Source organism: Pteropus vampyrus, unplaced genomic scaffold (genome assembly GCF_000151845.1).
Source record: "Pteropus vampyrus isolate Shadow unplaced genomic scaffold, Pvam_2.0 Scaffold95, whole genome shotgun sequence".
Classification (NCBI taxonomy): Eukaryota; Metazoa; Chordata; class Mammalia; order Chiroptera; family Pteropodidae; genus Pteropus; species Pteropus vampyrus.
In genome coordinates, this window is record NW_011888876.1 from 2,464,893 (window position 1) to 2,479,937 (window position 15,045).

General features: G+C 49.6%; 1 protein-coding gene across 1 annotated transcript in view; it reads right to left on the reverse strand.

The window, feature by feature from the left end:
- Nucleotides 1-15,045, reverse strand: part of RALGPS1 (Ral GEF with PH domain and SH3 binding motif 1) — a 262,710-nt gene that overhangs the window by 176,396 nt on the left and 71,269 nt on the right. Inside the window, 1 exon segment of the mRNA XM_011364270.2 lies at nt 11,138-11,221. Within this exon segment, the coding sequence (XP_011362572.2) occupies nt 11,138-11,221 (84 nt within the window).

Here is a 15,045-nt window from a genome sequence, read left to right on the forward strand (position 1 = left end):
GACAGGATTCCTGCTCAGAAGGCTCCCAAGTGTGAGGAGGCCGTGGATGGATGGATGGATGGATGGATGGATGGATGGATGGATGGATGGATGGACGGAAGGACAGATGAACGGACAAACAGATGGACACGTGGCCAGAGATACATGCTTCCTGGCAGTACCACCCATGGGATCCATGTTCCCGGCCAGATCCAAAAAAGAAGGATTTACCAATATTCACAAAATTGTAAAAAATTTAATTTTCTAAGACAGGCTCACACATATATACTCATTGAAATGATTTAGTAGCACCTTTTTTTTTTTTTCTTTCTCATAAGCATCTTTTAAAGTTCCATAAAGCAATGCAAGTTAAGGGGCATGTGTTTCTGCAGACAGCATATGCCAAAAGGATATACTGGTACGTTTGGTTCAGAACGTGGTTCCCGCTCGGCCTTTCACATACACCAACCTCCCCGAACCCCAGTCCTTTCGTGAGAACAAGAAAGTCATCTACCAGTGCGGAGCTGACTCGCACGACATCTCAGAAAACACAGCGGGGGCTTCGTGCCAAGGAACTCTGGGCAGCGGTGAGCGTGCCTGCTTGTGTTTCACTAACACGACCACTGCGTGTGAAACACGGACGCCCAAGAGAGCAAGGGCAGCGCCGCGGAGCGAGGCGGGGGGCTGGGCGGAGTGCGGCGGGCGTGCGGAATTAAGAGGAAGCGGAGGCACTGAAAGCCTCTCCATTTTACAGAGCAAAAAGGAGTTAAGGATATTCTCGAGCGAGCAAAGCAGATTTACGGCCACATCCAAACGTATTCTCTGTCCTGAAATACTGTCACTTTCCGATGAAAAAAAAAAAAACAAGGGAAGAGTAACCAAGAATCGAAACTTTCCTTTTCATATTAAGCAGAAATATTACAGAAAAGTTTTCTCTGTGTAATTATCTGTGGTTTCCTCCAGGACATGCCCGGGTTTCCATAGAATCATTTTTTCCAAGGACTTGCCTAAAATTAAGTTCAGACTCAACTGTTTACTAGCCAGTTATGGAAGAAAGATATTCTGGACTCTAAGTGATATGCCCATAAACCTTCTATTTTAATGCATGTGCATTTTTACGCCACACGATCTCCAATGTGATCATTTATATGTACTGTATAATTTAATAGATTCCTGCCTGCCAAAAAATCACACGTATTTCAGGCATAATTACGGAGCATGGCAGAGTTGACCGTGATCTGCATCACGTGGTGTGCAGAGGCAACGCTGGGTCCGCTGAATTCAACGGACTTCCATGGAGCCCTTACTGTGTAGGCTCCAGGCACCACACGTCCACGTCCAGATCTGATCAGTCCTTGCCTGACATGGAGGTGACCAAAGGGAGAGGCAGCATCCTCCAGAAATCACTGTATTAAAAGGCAGCTGGTGACCATGGCCTGGAGTGTGGGGAAGATGATGATATAGGAAGGCTTCCTGGAGGAGGCAGGCCTTGAGAGATAGGCAGACTTTAAACAGGTAGAGACAGGACTGATGGGCGGTTGTATATTCCGGGGCCGAGGAGAGCTGAGCGGGCCAGGCCGATAGGGCTGGTGTTGCAGGGGCTCTGTGGGGTGGAGGTAACGAGGGAGACTGAAGCTGAAAAGGGAGAGTGCGGGGGGGGGGGGTGGTCTGGGGCAACAGGGTTACCAGAAGCGGGGGGGGGGGGTGGTCTGGGGCAACAGGGTTACCAGAAGCCCCTAAGACCCTATGTACACAGGGACAGTCCCAGAGGCTTCTGAGGAGGGCTAACGGGTGAGATCCTTTTGTAGGGAACCCCAACAGGAGGACACTGGTGCAATGTCCAAGTGAGAGACGGGAGGCCTGAGCTAGGGCCACACGGAAGCAGATGGAAAGAAGGGGCGAATGAGAACGATCTTGCGAAGGTAGGACCAGCCGTTTTAAACATTTTTTTGTCTCTAACTATAAAATTTAAGAAAAGCTCAATACAGAAAATAAGGGAAACAGAGGTAAGCGCAAAAGACAAGTCATTTGCAACCTTGCTGTCACGTACAGACCACCACGATAAACACTGTGGTATGTGTCTTTCTAGTGTTTTTTCCATAAATAAGACATGTTTATCTTTTTCCATTAAACCGGTATGTGTTAATCATATTATCAGAAGAATTTTTATAAGTGAATAAATATTCTTCTACAACACGATTTTTAGCAGCTGCCGCATATTTCATCTTAGGCATGTATCATCATTAAGTAACCCTCTATTTTGGGTAGGTTATTTCTAATTATTTTGTTGTAATAAACAATGCTGTGGTGAGCATATATATATACCTGTATACATTCTTAATTAAGGTCTCAGGGTAAATTCCTGTAAGGTAGAGTGAATAAAAGTCTGTGTACCTTTTTTCGAAAGTTATATAAAAAACTTGGCCTCCAAAAGGTCTATTTGTTTATCTATCAACAAGTTTGAGCAGATCCATGTTCCCACACACAAGCAAACACCAGTTATTACAACTTGTTTTCTCTTTACTAACCTAATGGACAAAATAATGTCTCACTGTTTCTAGTTTGCATTTCTTTCATTGACTACTCGATTAACATTTTTTGCACTTTTGTTTTCAAGTTTTTGTTACAAATTTTATAGGTCATTTGTACTACTTGCCTTGTAAATTATCTACTCATGTCCTTCACCTATCTTTCTATTGGGATATCTGTCCTCTTACTGTTGATTAGTAAATGGTCTTTGTATATTAAAGAAAATGCATTAACCTTTTGTGAGTTATATACTCTGATATACTGTTTGGAGGAATATAAATCCATAAGACAATTCTGAGGAACAACCTGAACATATCTTTCAAGATATTAAAGTTCTATTCCCTCTAGAATATTTTATGGATATACAGAAACTTAGAAGGACATATGTACAAGGGTTCACTGAAGTACTGTTTATAAAGCAAAAGATTAGGGGGGAAATGGCTATCAATAAGGAATTGGTTACATAAATAATACTTTCACCTCAAACTTTCCAAGGAAGTCACTATGGGAGGAAGTGAAGACTTGGGCTCTACCTTCTGAGAGCAAAACTTCTACATAAATTATCTGGAATTCTTCTGCATAGGAGGTTTGTCTTGTTGTCTCCGTTTATTTATGCAATCATTTATTTATATCAGAAGGGACTCATCTATTTATTTTATACTTAGGGTTATAATCCAATGCTATGCTATTTTCTTGCTCAAACTGTTACAGCTTTGGCCACTGAGAGCTCTCACTTGGCTCCTGCATCCCTCTGACATACCCCCAGCACGGTGTCGGCTTGCTGCTTGCTTGTTTGGGCGCTTCCTCACGTTCTGGCACTATCAGATGCCACAGGCTGGCTCACCTTGCGTATTTCCTGCCCCAGTCCTAAACCAGCCATTTCTCCAAGGAGCCTTGATTCCTTTTAGTAGATTATGATATTAGACACCAAGACCTGGGTGCTAGGTGTGCTCGTTGCTATGGGGGTATCATTGTTTCTAGGCCCTCTCAGTAGGGCAAGGAAGTATGTGTGTGTGTGTGTGTGCGCGCGCGCACGCACGCGCACACGCTAACCCATGTATATATACGTTATCTATACATATTTCTACTTGTAACCATCCGTATCTACATTAAACTACATATGAGTCCATCCTGACGTCTCCAGCTCCAATCCATTACTGTACGGATCACGCTAGCCTCTCGCGTAGCCTGTCTGTAACTCCCCACTCTGACAGTGAGAAAGCTGGCTGTCCCCACTGCCATCCATTGCCTTAATTATTCAGTTCCAGCGTTCACGCGTCATGATGGCCCCAGCATCGTCACCCGCCCCTTGGGAAACAGCTTTATCAGACAGAGTCCAGCGCTTACATGTGGTTCCTTCTGTCTTCAGTTGGACCAGCTCCACTCATTCCCAAAGTTACCTGGGTCGGCACTTTTCCCCCTCACCCGCCTTACATAGTGAGGTCGTTCTGTATATTCATAATATAGATTCTTTTGTTATGTTCTGCATCCCAGTTTAAGAACACACTGAATTTTTAGAAATTTGCATATGCTAATGTTTTCTCTTGGTGCTATGAAGTTCTGTGGGTTTTCACAAATGCACAGTGTCACGTACCCGACATTACGGTATCATCATCACCGTGAAAAGGCCCTCGGTGCTTCACCCACTCAACCCTCTCCCCTTCGCAGACCTCTGGCAACCGATGATCTGTTTACCATCTCCATAGTTTTACCTTTTCAGAACTATTTTTGACTTTTTCCAGAATGTCAAAAAAAAAAGAGGGTGGTGTAATCATATATATGTCACCTTCTCAGACTTCTTTCACTTGGCACTGTGCACTTAAGAGTCATCCATGTCTTTATATGGCTTAATGGGAGTTTTTTTTTGATAACTACTATTCCCTTATACAACTTTACCAGTTCGTCTAGCCATTCACCTGTTGTGGGACATCTTCGTTACTTCCACTTTTTGATGATTATGAATAAAATTGCTATAAATGTGTGCACGCTTTGTGTGTGTGTGTGTGTGTGTGTGTGTGTGTGTGTGTGTGTGTGTGTGTAAGATTTCAAATAAGTTAGGTAAATACCTAGGAGCACAATTGCTAGGTCATACCACTTGCATTCCCATGAGCAATGAACAAGAGTTTGTGGGGCTCCAGATACTTGTAAGCAATTAGTACTGTCAGTTGTTTTTTTTCTTTTGTATTTTAGCCATTTTAGTAGGTATCTGGTGTTTTGCATTTTCCCCAATGACAAATGATGTTGAGCATTTTTCATATGTTTACATTTGTACATTTCTGGTGAGGTGTCTGTTCACCATCTTTGGTGGGTGTTTTCTTACGGTGGAGTTTTAGGAGTACGTTTTAGATACAAGTCTTTTATCAGATATGTGTTTTGCAAATATTTTTCCCCAGTCTGCGCTGTCTTTTAATTCTCTTAGCAGTGTCTCTTACAGAGTAGAAAATCTTAATTTTAATAAAGTCCAACTTTTGAATTTTTTCTTTCGTGGATTGTGCTTTTGGTGTTATATCTAATAACTCAACACCAAAGGTCATGTAGATTTTCTTCTGTTTTTCTTAAAAGTTTTATAGTTTTGTCTTTCATCTTTAGGTCTATGATCCACGTTGAGTTAATTTGTATGAAAAGCATAAAGTCTGTGTCTAGGTGCACTGCCAGTCCAAAAAGGTGACACATGTATGATTACACTCCTCCCCCTTTACTTTTTTTTCACATTCTGGAAGATGTCAACAAAAAATCCAGAAAGAGTAAAGCTACAGAGATGGTAAACAGATCAGGGTCTGGACCACCGTCTTCCTCTCCGTACCAAACCCTACCTCCTTCCCTGGGCGGCTGCAGCATCGGTGAGTGACCGTGGCCTCAAGGTCCTGTGACTGTTCTCCACCTACCACCTCAGCAGCCTCCTCCCCATAATGACCCGGGATGGCTCTGCTCCAGAAACTTCAAAGTCCAGTCTTGGCCACAACCTTTCAACCTCCTAGTCCTAACCTTTTCCCTGAGCCCCCGGAACCGTGCCCGTCCGTCCTTCGCTCCATGCCCTGGACCCCCTGGCAGCCCGTTCCCCTTCGGTAGACTGATCCCCTGTCATCTGTCACTTCAGCCCCCTTCTTAGCCAGCACTTTAAGTTCCCTTGCCCCTTGCTCCTTCCCAAAACTCTGCTTTGCTAACCCCAACTGGGGATGAATCCAAGCATTTGGCCCCCTCGTCCCTACTCCCAGGCTGTGGGACGCAGCCAGAGAAAACCACCCCCTCACACGCTGGGGACCACTGTCTCTGCCCAAGCGCCTCTCCATATTTCCACAGCCAGCTCTGCTTTCCTCCGAGGTGGCTTCTTCAAGCTGCCCCGAACCTCTCAGTCTTCCCACCCCACTGCTTCCCGCTTCGCCTCCCATTTCACTGAGGGCAGAGGAGCCGTGAACCGCGAGCTCCACTCCAGAGAGCAAGCCCACGTCTGTGTCCTTCTGCCCTGCTGAAGAGGCCCCAGTCGTGGCCTCTCCCGCCTCCCCGGGGCTTCGCTGCATTACACATTCCCTCTCTCTCAGCAGGTCCTGGTCTACTGGCTCCTTTCATTCAAAATATGCTCTTCCCACTGAAAAGAAAAAGGGCCAGAAACCAGCTCGCTGGATGTCTTCACCCGCTCCAGACACTCCCTCCTCACCTGCCTCCCTGGGGGTCACTGTCCTAAGCATCACCGACACCTCCTTCCTGATTTCTTCACACCCGCCACCCCAGCTTCTACTGCCCACCCTCCCCGTCACATCCCCACAGAACTGCTGCGGCTGAGCCCATGCCGCCTAAGTCAAGGGGCTCTCCTGGTCTACCCCCCTGACCTATTCTGTAGCATTCCCTCATTCCTGGAACACGGATGCGAGACACTACCCTTTCTGAGTGCTCTTCCCGGCCCCAGGCTGCTCCTTCTCAGCCCCCTTTCCTCTGCCACCCCTTAAATGTCAGCAGCCCGCGGGTTCTCACTCGGGCCTGCTTCGCCCTGGATGAGCTCATCTACTCCCGTGGCTTCAAACCCAGATGCCTCCAATATCTGCGTCTCCAGGCCAGATCTCTCCCCTGGCTTCCAGACTCAAATGTCTAATTTCCTGCTGCATAGTTCAGCCCACATGTCCAAACCTAAGTCCTCTCCTACTCCCGCAATGCTCCTCCCTCTGGATTCACTATCTCGAAGGCTGACCCGCCTTCGCTCTCCCTGCCACCTCCCTCCACATCCGGTCAATCGCCAAGCCTGCTTTTTACTCCTGGGCCCAGCCACTTCCTCCCCCTATCCCTCCCCGAGGCTCCGATGCAGTCTCCTGCCCTCCCTTCCCACAGCCCCCGCCTCCGCCCCCCGCCCTGGTGTCCTCATCCTGGCGCTGGTTCCCCGGACCGTGATCACCGCCATCACATCTGTCCCCCACAGCAGACTCGGAGCTGACAATGGCAAGGGCTACATCTAGTGTCCTGTGGACCGCCCCCCCCACCCGCCGACTAGCACAGGGCCTGGGATGTGTTCAGTTGATACCTGTTAAATACATAAATGAACAGAAGAAGTGACGAGCCCCAGATGACAGCGGGTTTATACAATGGGGAAAGAATAACGGCTCAGGGCTAGCATCTGGAAGGGGGAACGCAAGCACTGTCTCCAGCCCTCCTACGAATGAGATCTGGGAGACCAGGAGTCGTGCTCAGAAAAAGGCGGGAGGCCCCTCAGGAGAAGAAACGCACCAGCTACGTGACTTTGAACAAAATGCTTCACTTTCCTGGTCTCGGTTTCCTTATCTATAACATGGGCATAAAATATTTACCTCAGGGGACTCTGTGAAAACCAAATTGGAAAACACGGGTTAAATGCTTAGCACAGAGTCTGACCCAGTAAGTTGAGCCTAGTGTTCAATCAATATTTTTTAGATTGTTTTCATTGAAGCCGAGAGGAAGCGGGACGTTCGGTGACTGGGCTGACGGTGTGCGGGAGTTGGGAAGGCAGACGAGCCTTGACAGAGACGGGGGATCCGCAGACGGACTGGGGAGAAAGCCCAGGGTGGGGAGGAAGAGTGGGAGAGAGCGGAGGGGCTGTGGGGGGCACCCGTGTTCTCCTTTGGGCCACCGTCCTCAGCAGCTTCCTGTCAGAGCACCTTGACTCTCCCTGAGGGACCACACTCCTCCACGCTCAGTGCATGCGGCCTGCCCTCCCCCACCCCCACCGACACGGGGAGCCCCGTTTCCGAGACCTGGCCAACCCCGGCCTCCCGTCCTGCTGGTCAGAGCGATGAGCTCAGGGTGAACAGGCTGGGACACAAGCCGGGCAATCGGAGGCCCCGAGTCTCGATTCCAGGACATCAGGTGCTAGTGCGACCAAAAAAGAGGCAGGACTTGTCCGCCTTGATTGCCCTCGGAATGGGACGGGCCGGGGGCTGCTGGCAGCTGCCTCGCAACCACGGAGGAGACGGCCGCCTGGGAGGGAGCCGGCGCAGAAGCCAGAGGCGGGCGCCCAGGCCGGCTGGCGCGGCCCCAGCGCCCTCCCAACACGTAAAGTCCAGTCACTCCCTGGACTTCGTTCCATAGCCACTGAGGCGACTTTGAGCTGGGGTTTCTGTCACTAGGAGCTATGACGATGTATATAGGAGTCCATGGGAACAGTTAAAGCGGTCCTCCAGGGAAAGATCCTGGGAACCTTTTGGCCCTGCCTGATCTCCATTAGTATATAATTGTCAGGGACCCAGAGAGAGGAGGAGACTTGCCCAAGGCCTCAAAGCAAAGTAGCAGCAGTGTCTGCACTGGGACCAAGGCCTCCCAATTCCCTCTTCCTCTCCTTCTAATTATGCAGCATCTTCAGGACACGATCTCAACATCCGCCAGCAATCAGGCCCGAGCCTCAACTTCTTTCAGCCCGCAGCTCCCACTCCCCTGCACCTTTTGGTTAAAGCTAACCTTGACTGTTTACCGTGTGGCAAGTGCTGAGCTAGACCTTTTACATCCAAGAGTCTCATTAAATCTTCCAAAACCACTTGAAATGATTACACGAGGAAGGCGAGGGGCTGAAAGACAGCCCAAGATCATACAGCTAACCAGCTGCAGAGCTACGATGTTAAACCCAGGTCTGTTTGATTTCCTGTAACCACAGCTTCTTGGCCTGCTGTCCAGAGACCCCTACAGTGTTTGTGCACAAGCTTCAGGGTGGGGGGCAGCAAACTCATTAAAATTAAATTAAATGTAAAATTACATATGTGTGCACTTATCTGGAGACAGGTTCATATACGATTTGTCAGATTCTAATAAACAAAAACTCATGAGCCAAGAAAGGTGGGGAACCTCTGTGCTTTATGCTGAACTCCTTGGGGCCGGGACATAAGCCTGGCCCATGACAGACCCTTAGTGACCTTGGCCAGGCTCCCGTCTCGGCCATTCTAGGAACCAATCCCAAGGGACTCAGGCCCCATGGAGAAGCAGGCAAGCCCACAGGGCCTGATGAGGCCACTGGCCACTGAGTTTCTGGTTTGGCCACAAGGAACCTCAAATCCCCTGGTAAACTGTTCCAATCCACTGATCAGCACATTTCCCCTTCTTTTCCCCCCAAACATTCGGATGCTTACTACATACCAGACACCGTGCTAAGACCGCCCCACTTATCACTTCATTTCATTTTGACAACAATCATGCAAGGTGAATACTGTCACTGTTCTCATTTACAGATAAGGAAACTGTGGCTCGGAAGGTAAGTGACCTGCTTTCCTTTATCTGGGTCTGACGAGGAGCCGTGCTCTTACATGTGGAAGTCTGCCAGGAAAGGAGGCCAATCGATTCTTCTCAGAGAAAGCAGCTCCAGTGGCAGACCAGGCCTGGCCGCTGGCCAGTTTACAAACCGGAGCCACCAGGATTGTGTCCAGGAGCTGCTCCCTCTGTGTAGCTGACAGGCTGGCAGAAAGACCATTTCTCAGAGCATTGTTTGGGAAAACGTGACTGACTTTACTCTGGCTCGCTTCACTGGTCTGATCTGGACACACTGAGACTGTTCACAGAGCAAGCCACACCGCCCTCTGCCAAGCTGACCTGGCCTCCGCGTGCAAAACAGATGACATCAGGACCCCCGGCAGCCCTCCTCTGGGAGCTCTGCGGCTGGTCAGAGGTGGGACGGAGCTGGCTCCTAGTCACATAGTTTTGCTAAGGAAACTATGAATCCCCTGATAGTGTGTGCGCATCTGTTTTTGTTTTGTTTTGTTCTGGTTTTTTTTTGTTGTTGTTGTTTTTAAAGACTACGCTTGGTTGAAAAGTGAAAGATTTTGAAAGGAAAGAAAAAAGAAACAAAAGGTTTCAGAACGTCCCTTTCCAAAACAAACGATGTGCAGTCCCTACCACAGCTGGATCTAGGCCTTTCTTAGTTCCTATTATATCTCATAAAACAGCAGTAATGCTAACTCCAGCCTTGATCTTAGGACCACAGGCTGGTGCCTCCAGATCCGAGGCTCCTGCTGCATCTGGGGTGGAGGCCGAGGCTGCGGAAGCCTGGAGAGGGCTGAGTAATGGTGAGGCACAGGACCTGGCATTTCCGAGGGAGGGCCCAGCTGCAGAGAAGGCCCACGGGAACCCAGGCCCATCACCCAGAGGTCCAGTCACGCAGGTTACGTAACCTCTAGGCCAATGCCCTCAAGTGAAACCAGAAAAACAAGGAAAACTACCGACGGCACCCCTGTGGGATTTGTTCTGTCCAAGGGGGTCGTGCAGGGTACTTTCCACTAAGATCAAGGTCTGGCTGAGCAATGAGAAGCCCTCCCCACTCAGTAGGCCCAAGTCCCTGCTATCAGTCCAACAAGCAGGGGTGCAGATCTTCATTCCCAGAGCAAAGGTTCAGTTAGACCAGGCTGATTTACAGCAGTACATATGGAGCTGGTGACCGGGCCTTCAGGAATTCAAAGAAATTCAATTCAAGACGTGTTTCCTGAGCACCTCATTCACTCGCTGCACATGTATGTACTGAGGGTCGGTGGCATGCCTGAGGCTGAGCAAGGCCGTGGGGGGCACAGTGATGAACAAGGCAGACATGATACCTGCCCTCCTGGAGCCCACAGGCTGGCGAGGAGGATGGAGACTGGAGGGTCACGCAAAATGAGGACAGATGAGTAAAGGGCCACATGGGGAGACCCTAAACGGGCTGAGGATTCACAAAAGACCCCTCAAGGAAGTGCCATTCGAGCTGAGTTCCGATCGGGGACTGAACGGGAACGAAGAATTCTGAGCTGAGAAGACCGCCAAGCATGATGGGACAGGATATGGTGCATCAGGAAAGAGAGAGAAGGCCAGGGTGGCCGAAACCCGCAGAGCAGGGCGGAGGGACAAGAGATGAGCTGGAGAGGTGGATGGAGCAGATCCACTGTGCAGGACCCTGCAGAGCAATCAAGGTGCCTGCACCCTGGCTTATAGGGAATTGGAAGCCACGGAATCAATTTAAATCCAGGAAAGATGGATTCAGTTTCGCCTGCTGGGTGACAAAAAGGACTGCGATACACAGCCGTTCCTGAGGGTGGCGGGATCAGGAACAGGGTCTGGCCCTGGAGCTAGGTGCCTGGGACTGACCCCTGGCAGGGCTCCCAGCCCACGGGGGACATCCTTACTTACTGGACAGGCACATGCAAGGGGTGTTGCTTACCTGGTTAAACCTCCGGGTAAAGGCCACAACGTTCGGGGCGAGACTATGTTTCTCCTTCTTACTCCATCCACAGCTGGCTAGTTCCTAGGAAGCAAAGAGTCCATTTCAGCAGCGATTCTAATGGGACACAAGCACACCGGGAGCATCTAGCTGACTGTGGACGGGAGGTGGGGAAGGGCTGAACCTTGGCCATCTGTATCTTTGCCAGGGTGGGCGAGGATCCCCCTCTTCCGGGAGAAGGGCTGAGCCGACAGGTGGAGGTGCTTCCTGGGAGGACCCCCGCCCCCAGGAGTGAGGAGGAGACGTGGGATACCTTCTCCACGACCCCAGCCCCGTTTCCCAGGACTTCTGTGTCAAAACAGTCTTAATCCTACCACTGCCACTAGAACCAGAAGTCCCTTCTTAATGCACATGGTCTGAGAGGGGACACAATGTTTTCACTAGTGGGACTCATTCCCCCAATAGGCAAGCTTAAAACTTCAATCTGGCTGCAGACTCTCAGATTTCGTCAACTATGTGACATCCTCCATTCCCAGAGTCAGGAAAAGCCTCAGTCCCAGCCCACAGCCATCAGAGAAGCCTCTGGAATTACCTCGGGTTCCTTCCTGAAGTGGGCCCCTCCCATCTCCCATAAAACCGAGAGGGGGCCGGAGGGGAGGGCCCCCTGAACATCGTTTTCAGGGCCTTGCCTCTTCTTTCCCAACAGCTTTAGCGTTATAATTTGATCGAATTACCTAAATTTACCTATTGGCGAGGCTGGTTCCTACCCAAGGGGATAACGAGCATCTAATGAGACTGCTTGGGGGGTTACATAAAGAAGCAAGGAAAAGCCACTATCTAAACACCCAGCATTCCCAGCTTGTGCCCCGGGGAGCCCTAGAGAATGGAGGGAAGGCAGATTTTAAAGGTTTCTGCCCCTAAGTTCAAAGACCTCCTTTTGATTGATATTGGGCCTTTGTATTACTAATAAAATTATTTGGCACACACCTGGAACTTTTATAAGCTTCTTTTGTGAGAGCCAGCTGCCCGCTGGCCGGCACAGACACAAACCAGGGTCTACCAGGAAGTTGGGGAGGGCAGTGGGAATGGCCAGAGACAACACACGTTGGCTGAGCAGTTGTGCCCGACGTGCTGGGCCCTTCGAATGCATCTTGAGACCCACTATGCACCGCAGACAAGCACTGGTGGGAAGCCTGGCCAAGAGTGATGGGCAGCTCTGGATACAAATGAACGACCCGGACTTGAGAACGACTGGGAACCAACCAGGAGCTAAGGAACAGCTGCACTTCCTGGCTGCCTCGCTTCTGTAAATGGCATCATCGTCACCCTCCCAGTCGCCCACACGAGAAAACACAACCACCCCTGACCCTGCCACGTCCTTCGCGCCCTCACAATGTAGACCCCAAATAACAGTAATGGCGATGATGTTGACTAATGCTGCCGTTTTATCCAGAATCCCCCAGGCGTCAGGCGCTGGACGAGGCACTTCACCAGTCATCTCGTGTAATCCTCACCACACCCATTTTAACCAAGAGGAAAAGGGCTCGGTATTATCCATTCTCATGAATAAATACTTAGACTCAACTTCTTTTCAAAAGTACACACGAATCTCTTTGAGAGATGGAATTTACCTCTGTTTACTACGCTTCTCCTTGTTCTGAAAATGTATATTTGTGTCTGTTTTCAAATACATATTTGACCTAACTCAGTGACATTCCTTCTCCCTCCCCTCCCCACCTTTAGAACACGTATTTTAATCATTTTGCAAATGTCTATTATTGCCCGTTTGAGGTTTAATTGTGAAGACAAGAACCTTCTCCCCTGATAATCCCAAAGCCAGTCCTGGAAAGGTATGGGTTATAATCAGATATAAAAGAGAATTCTCAAAACTGATATTCAAGGACTGAGGCATGGCTGTTGCCCAATTTCTGGCTGAGAGTTGCCCCTTAGTTTTTTCCTGAATGCTTAATAAAGAACAAAAATCATATACACATACATATGCGTAGATGTGTGTATGCGTCTATGTTTAATTCAGAATCTGTGGTCCTATTTCCACGCCGTAAGTAACACAGGAAGGCATCCTAAAGGGAGCAGAAGGGCCTTCCGGTTAGACAGACTGGGTCAGATCCTGGTCCTCTGCACATCAGCTGCGCATGCAAGTGCGTGATAAAGGTTGTCTCGCCACCGCTTCCCAGGGTCACGCTGCTGTGAGACTCGGCTCCCACTTCAAACATCCTCTTCTTCCTCCCACACCACAGTCTTGGTGCTGTCTTGAATTATTTAAAAACTTACTATCATCTCCCTTTCGTTTTACCAATGTCACGCAGGCAGGAACCAAAGCAGGTACTTAATACATCTGCCTGAGTTTACTCGACTTGAACATTTCCAAACCCTGACTCGAAATCTGTACGTGCAGTTCTTGGGTTCAGACGGTACCCTGCGGAAGCTTCTGCAGAGGAAGGCTTGCGACATTTAAAACTAAAACCTCGACAGAGTCAAACGTCGCTGAAGAGGTTTCTTGATGAAATGGAAGGAGCAAAGGACTTAAAGCCAAAGATCTTGCTCCAGATTCCAGCCCAGGACTCAGCCGGCAGTCTCATCGCTGATGAAAACAGGGATGCTGACATTAACTACGCAGAATTGTGGCAGAGACCAAAAGAGAGCCTGAGAAAAGAGGTGACGTGCAGGACACAGGCCTGGCTCACGGCAGATGCCAGCAGCATTTGCTGAATGAATGGAGGATGAGTGGTCCTCGGTGTTGAAATCGCCCAGTTTCAGTGCAGAAAGATTCATCAAGATGTCAAAAGAAATAAGATCACTCTATCTACACTACAACAAGTCCTTGGCACTGTTCCTCTTCAGTGTTTGGCCTTGCAGGATTACGAGAGATTCCATCTGTGTGAAGTGGGTTTGGAAAATGTGAGCTAACAGAACAAAACTCTTCCAGTCACTAATGCCTAAAAAAGGTCCATGCTATGGAACTGCTTGGAGCGCAATTAAGTTAAAATTGACCAGAGGCGACAGGGCAGGTTTCAGCTGGTAAGGCGCTGGTGGCTCTGCATCATCGAGGGGCCACTCGGCTGTCCCCGGGCTGCGCTCAGGGACCCCCGACTGTGCCCAGGATCTCCTCAGCTCTGAGTCCTCTGCTGAGGACACCTGGATGCGAAAGGAGAACGGGCACCTGCACTGTCCTGTGCCGGCTTCTTCGGGGACCTCTTCTCCGTCACCTGGATGTTTTCCAGGTTCATCAGAGACAAAAAGAGATGTGAGAAGAAACCTTTCTGCCACGGATGGACAGATGCACCTGTCCCCTCTCCTCTCCTGGCCCTGTCCTCTCAGGCCCCACTGTCCACTGCGGCCTGGGTCCCCTCCCCTCCCCCTGCTCGGAGGCCTCGCTCCGATGCCCACATCATCCCTGTATCTTCAGCCTCCTCCTCACCAATTTCTTCTTCCCGCTTCTTAGCATTTTAACGTGCATACGCCTCTCTGATTAATAATAATAATGGTGACGAAGATAATAATGACAGTAATAGCAAAAGACATCTTTTCTAGACCTTCTGCCTCTTCCAGCTCCTGCTCACTGTCTCCCTCCCCTCACCGGTGAACTTCCCGACAGGGCTGTCGCTTCTCCGGGTTCTGGGTTCCGACCCGCTCCGCTCTCCGCCTCCCTCCACCTCCTGCTCCACGGAAACCGTCCCTTCCTGTACAGTGACAACTTCCTCCGCCGTAGTTTTCACTCCCTGCCCTTCCCTTCGCCCTGTGCTCCCCTGGCTGCCGTCTCACCTCTCAGGCCCGCCCATTCTCAGCCTTATTTTCCAGTTGCTGTTCTTCTTTTCTGACACGTGTCCCCCGCCTGCTCCTAAGTCTGTTTAGGGTGGTCTTCTGTACTCTTCTGTGTCTATGTTCCT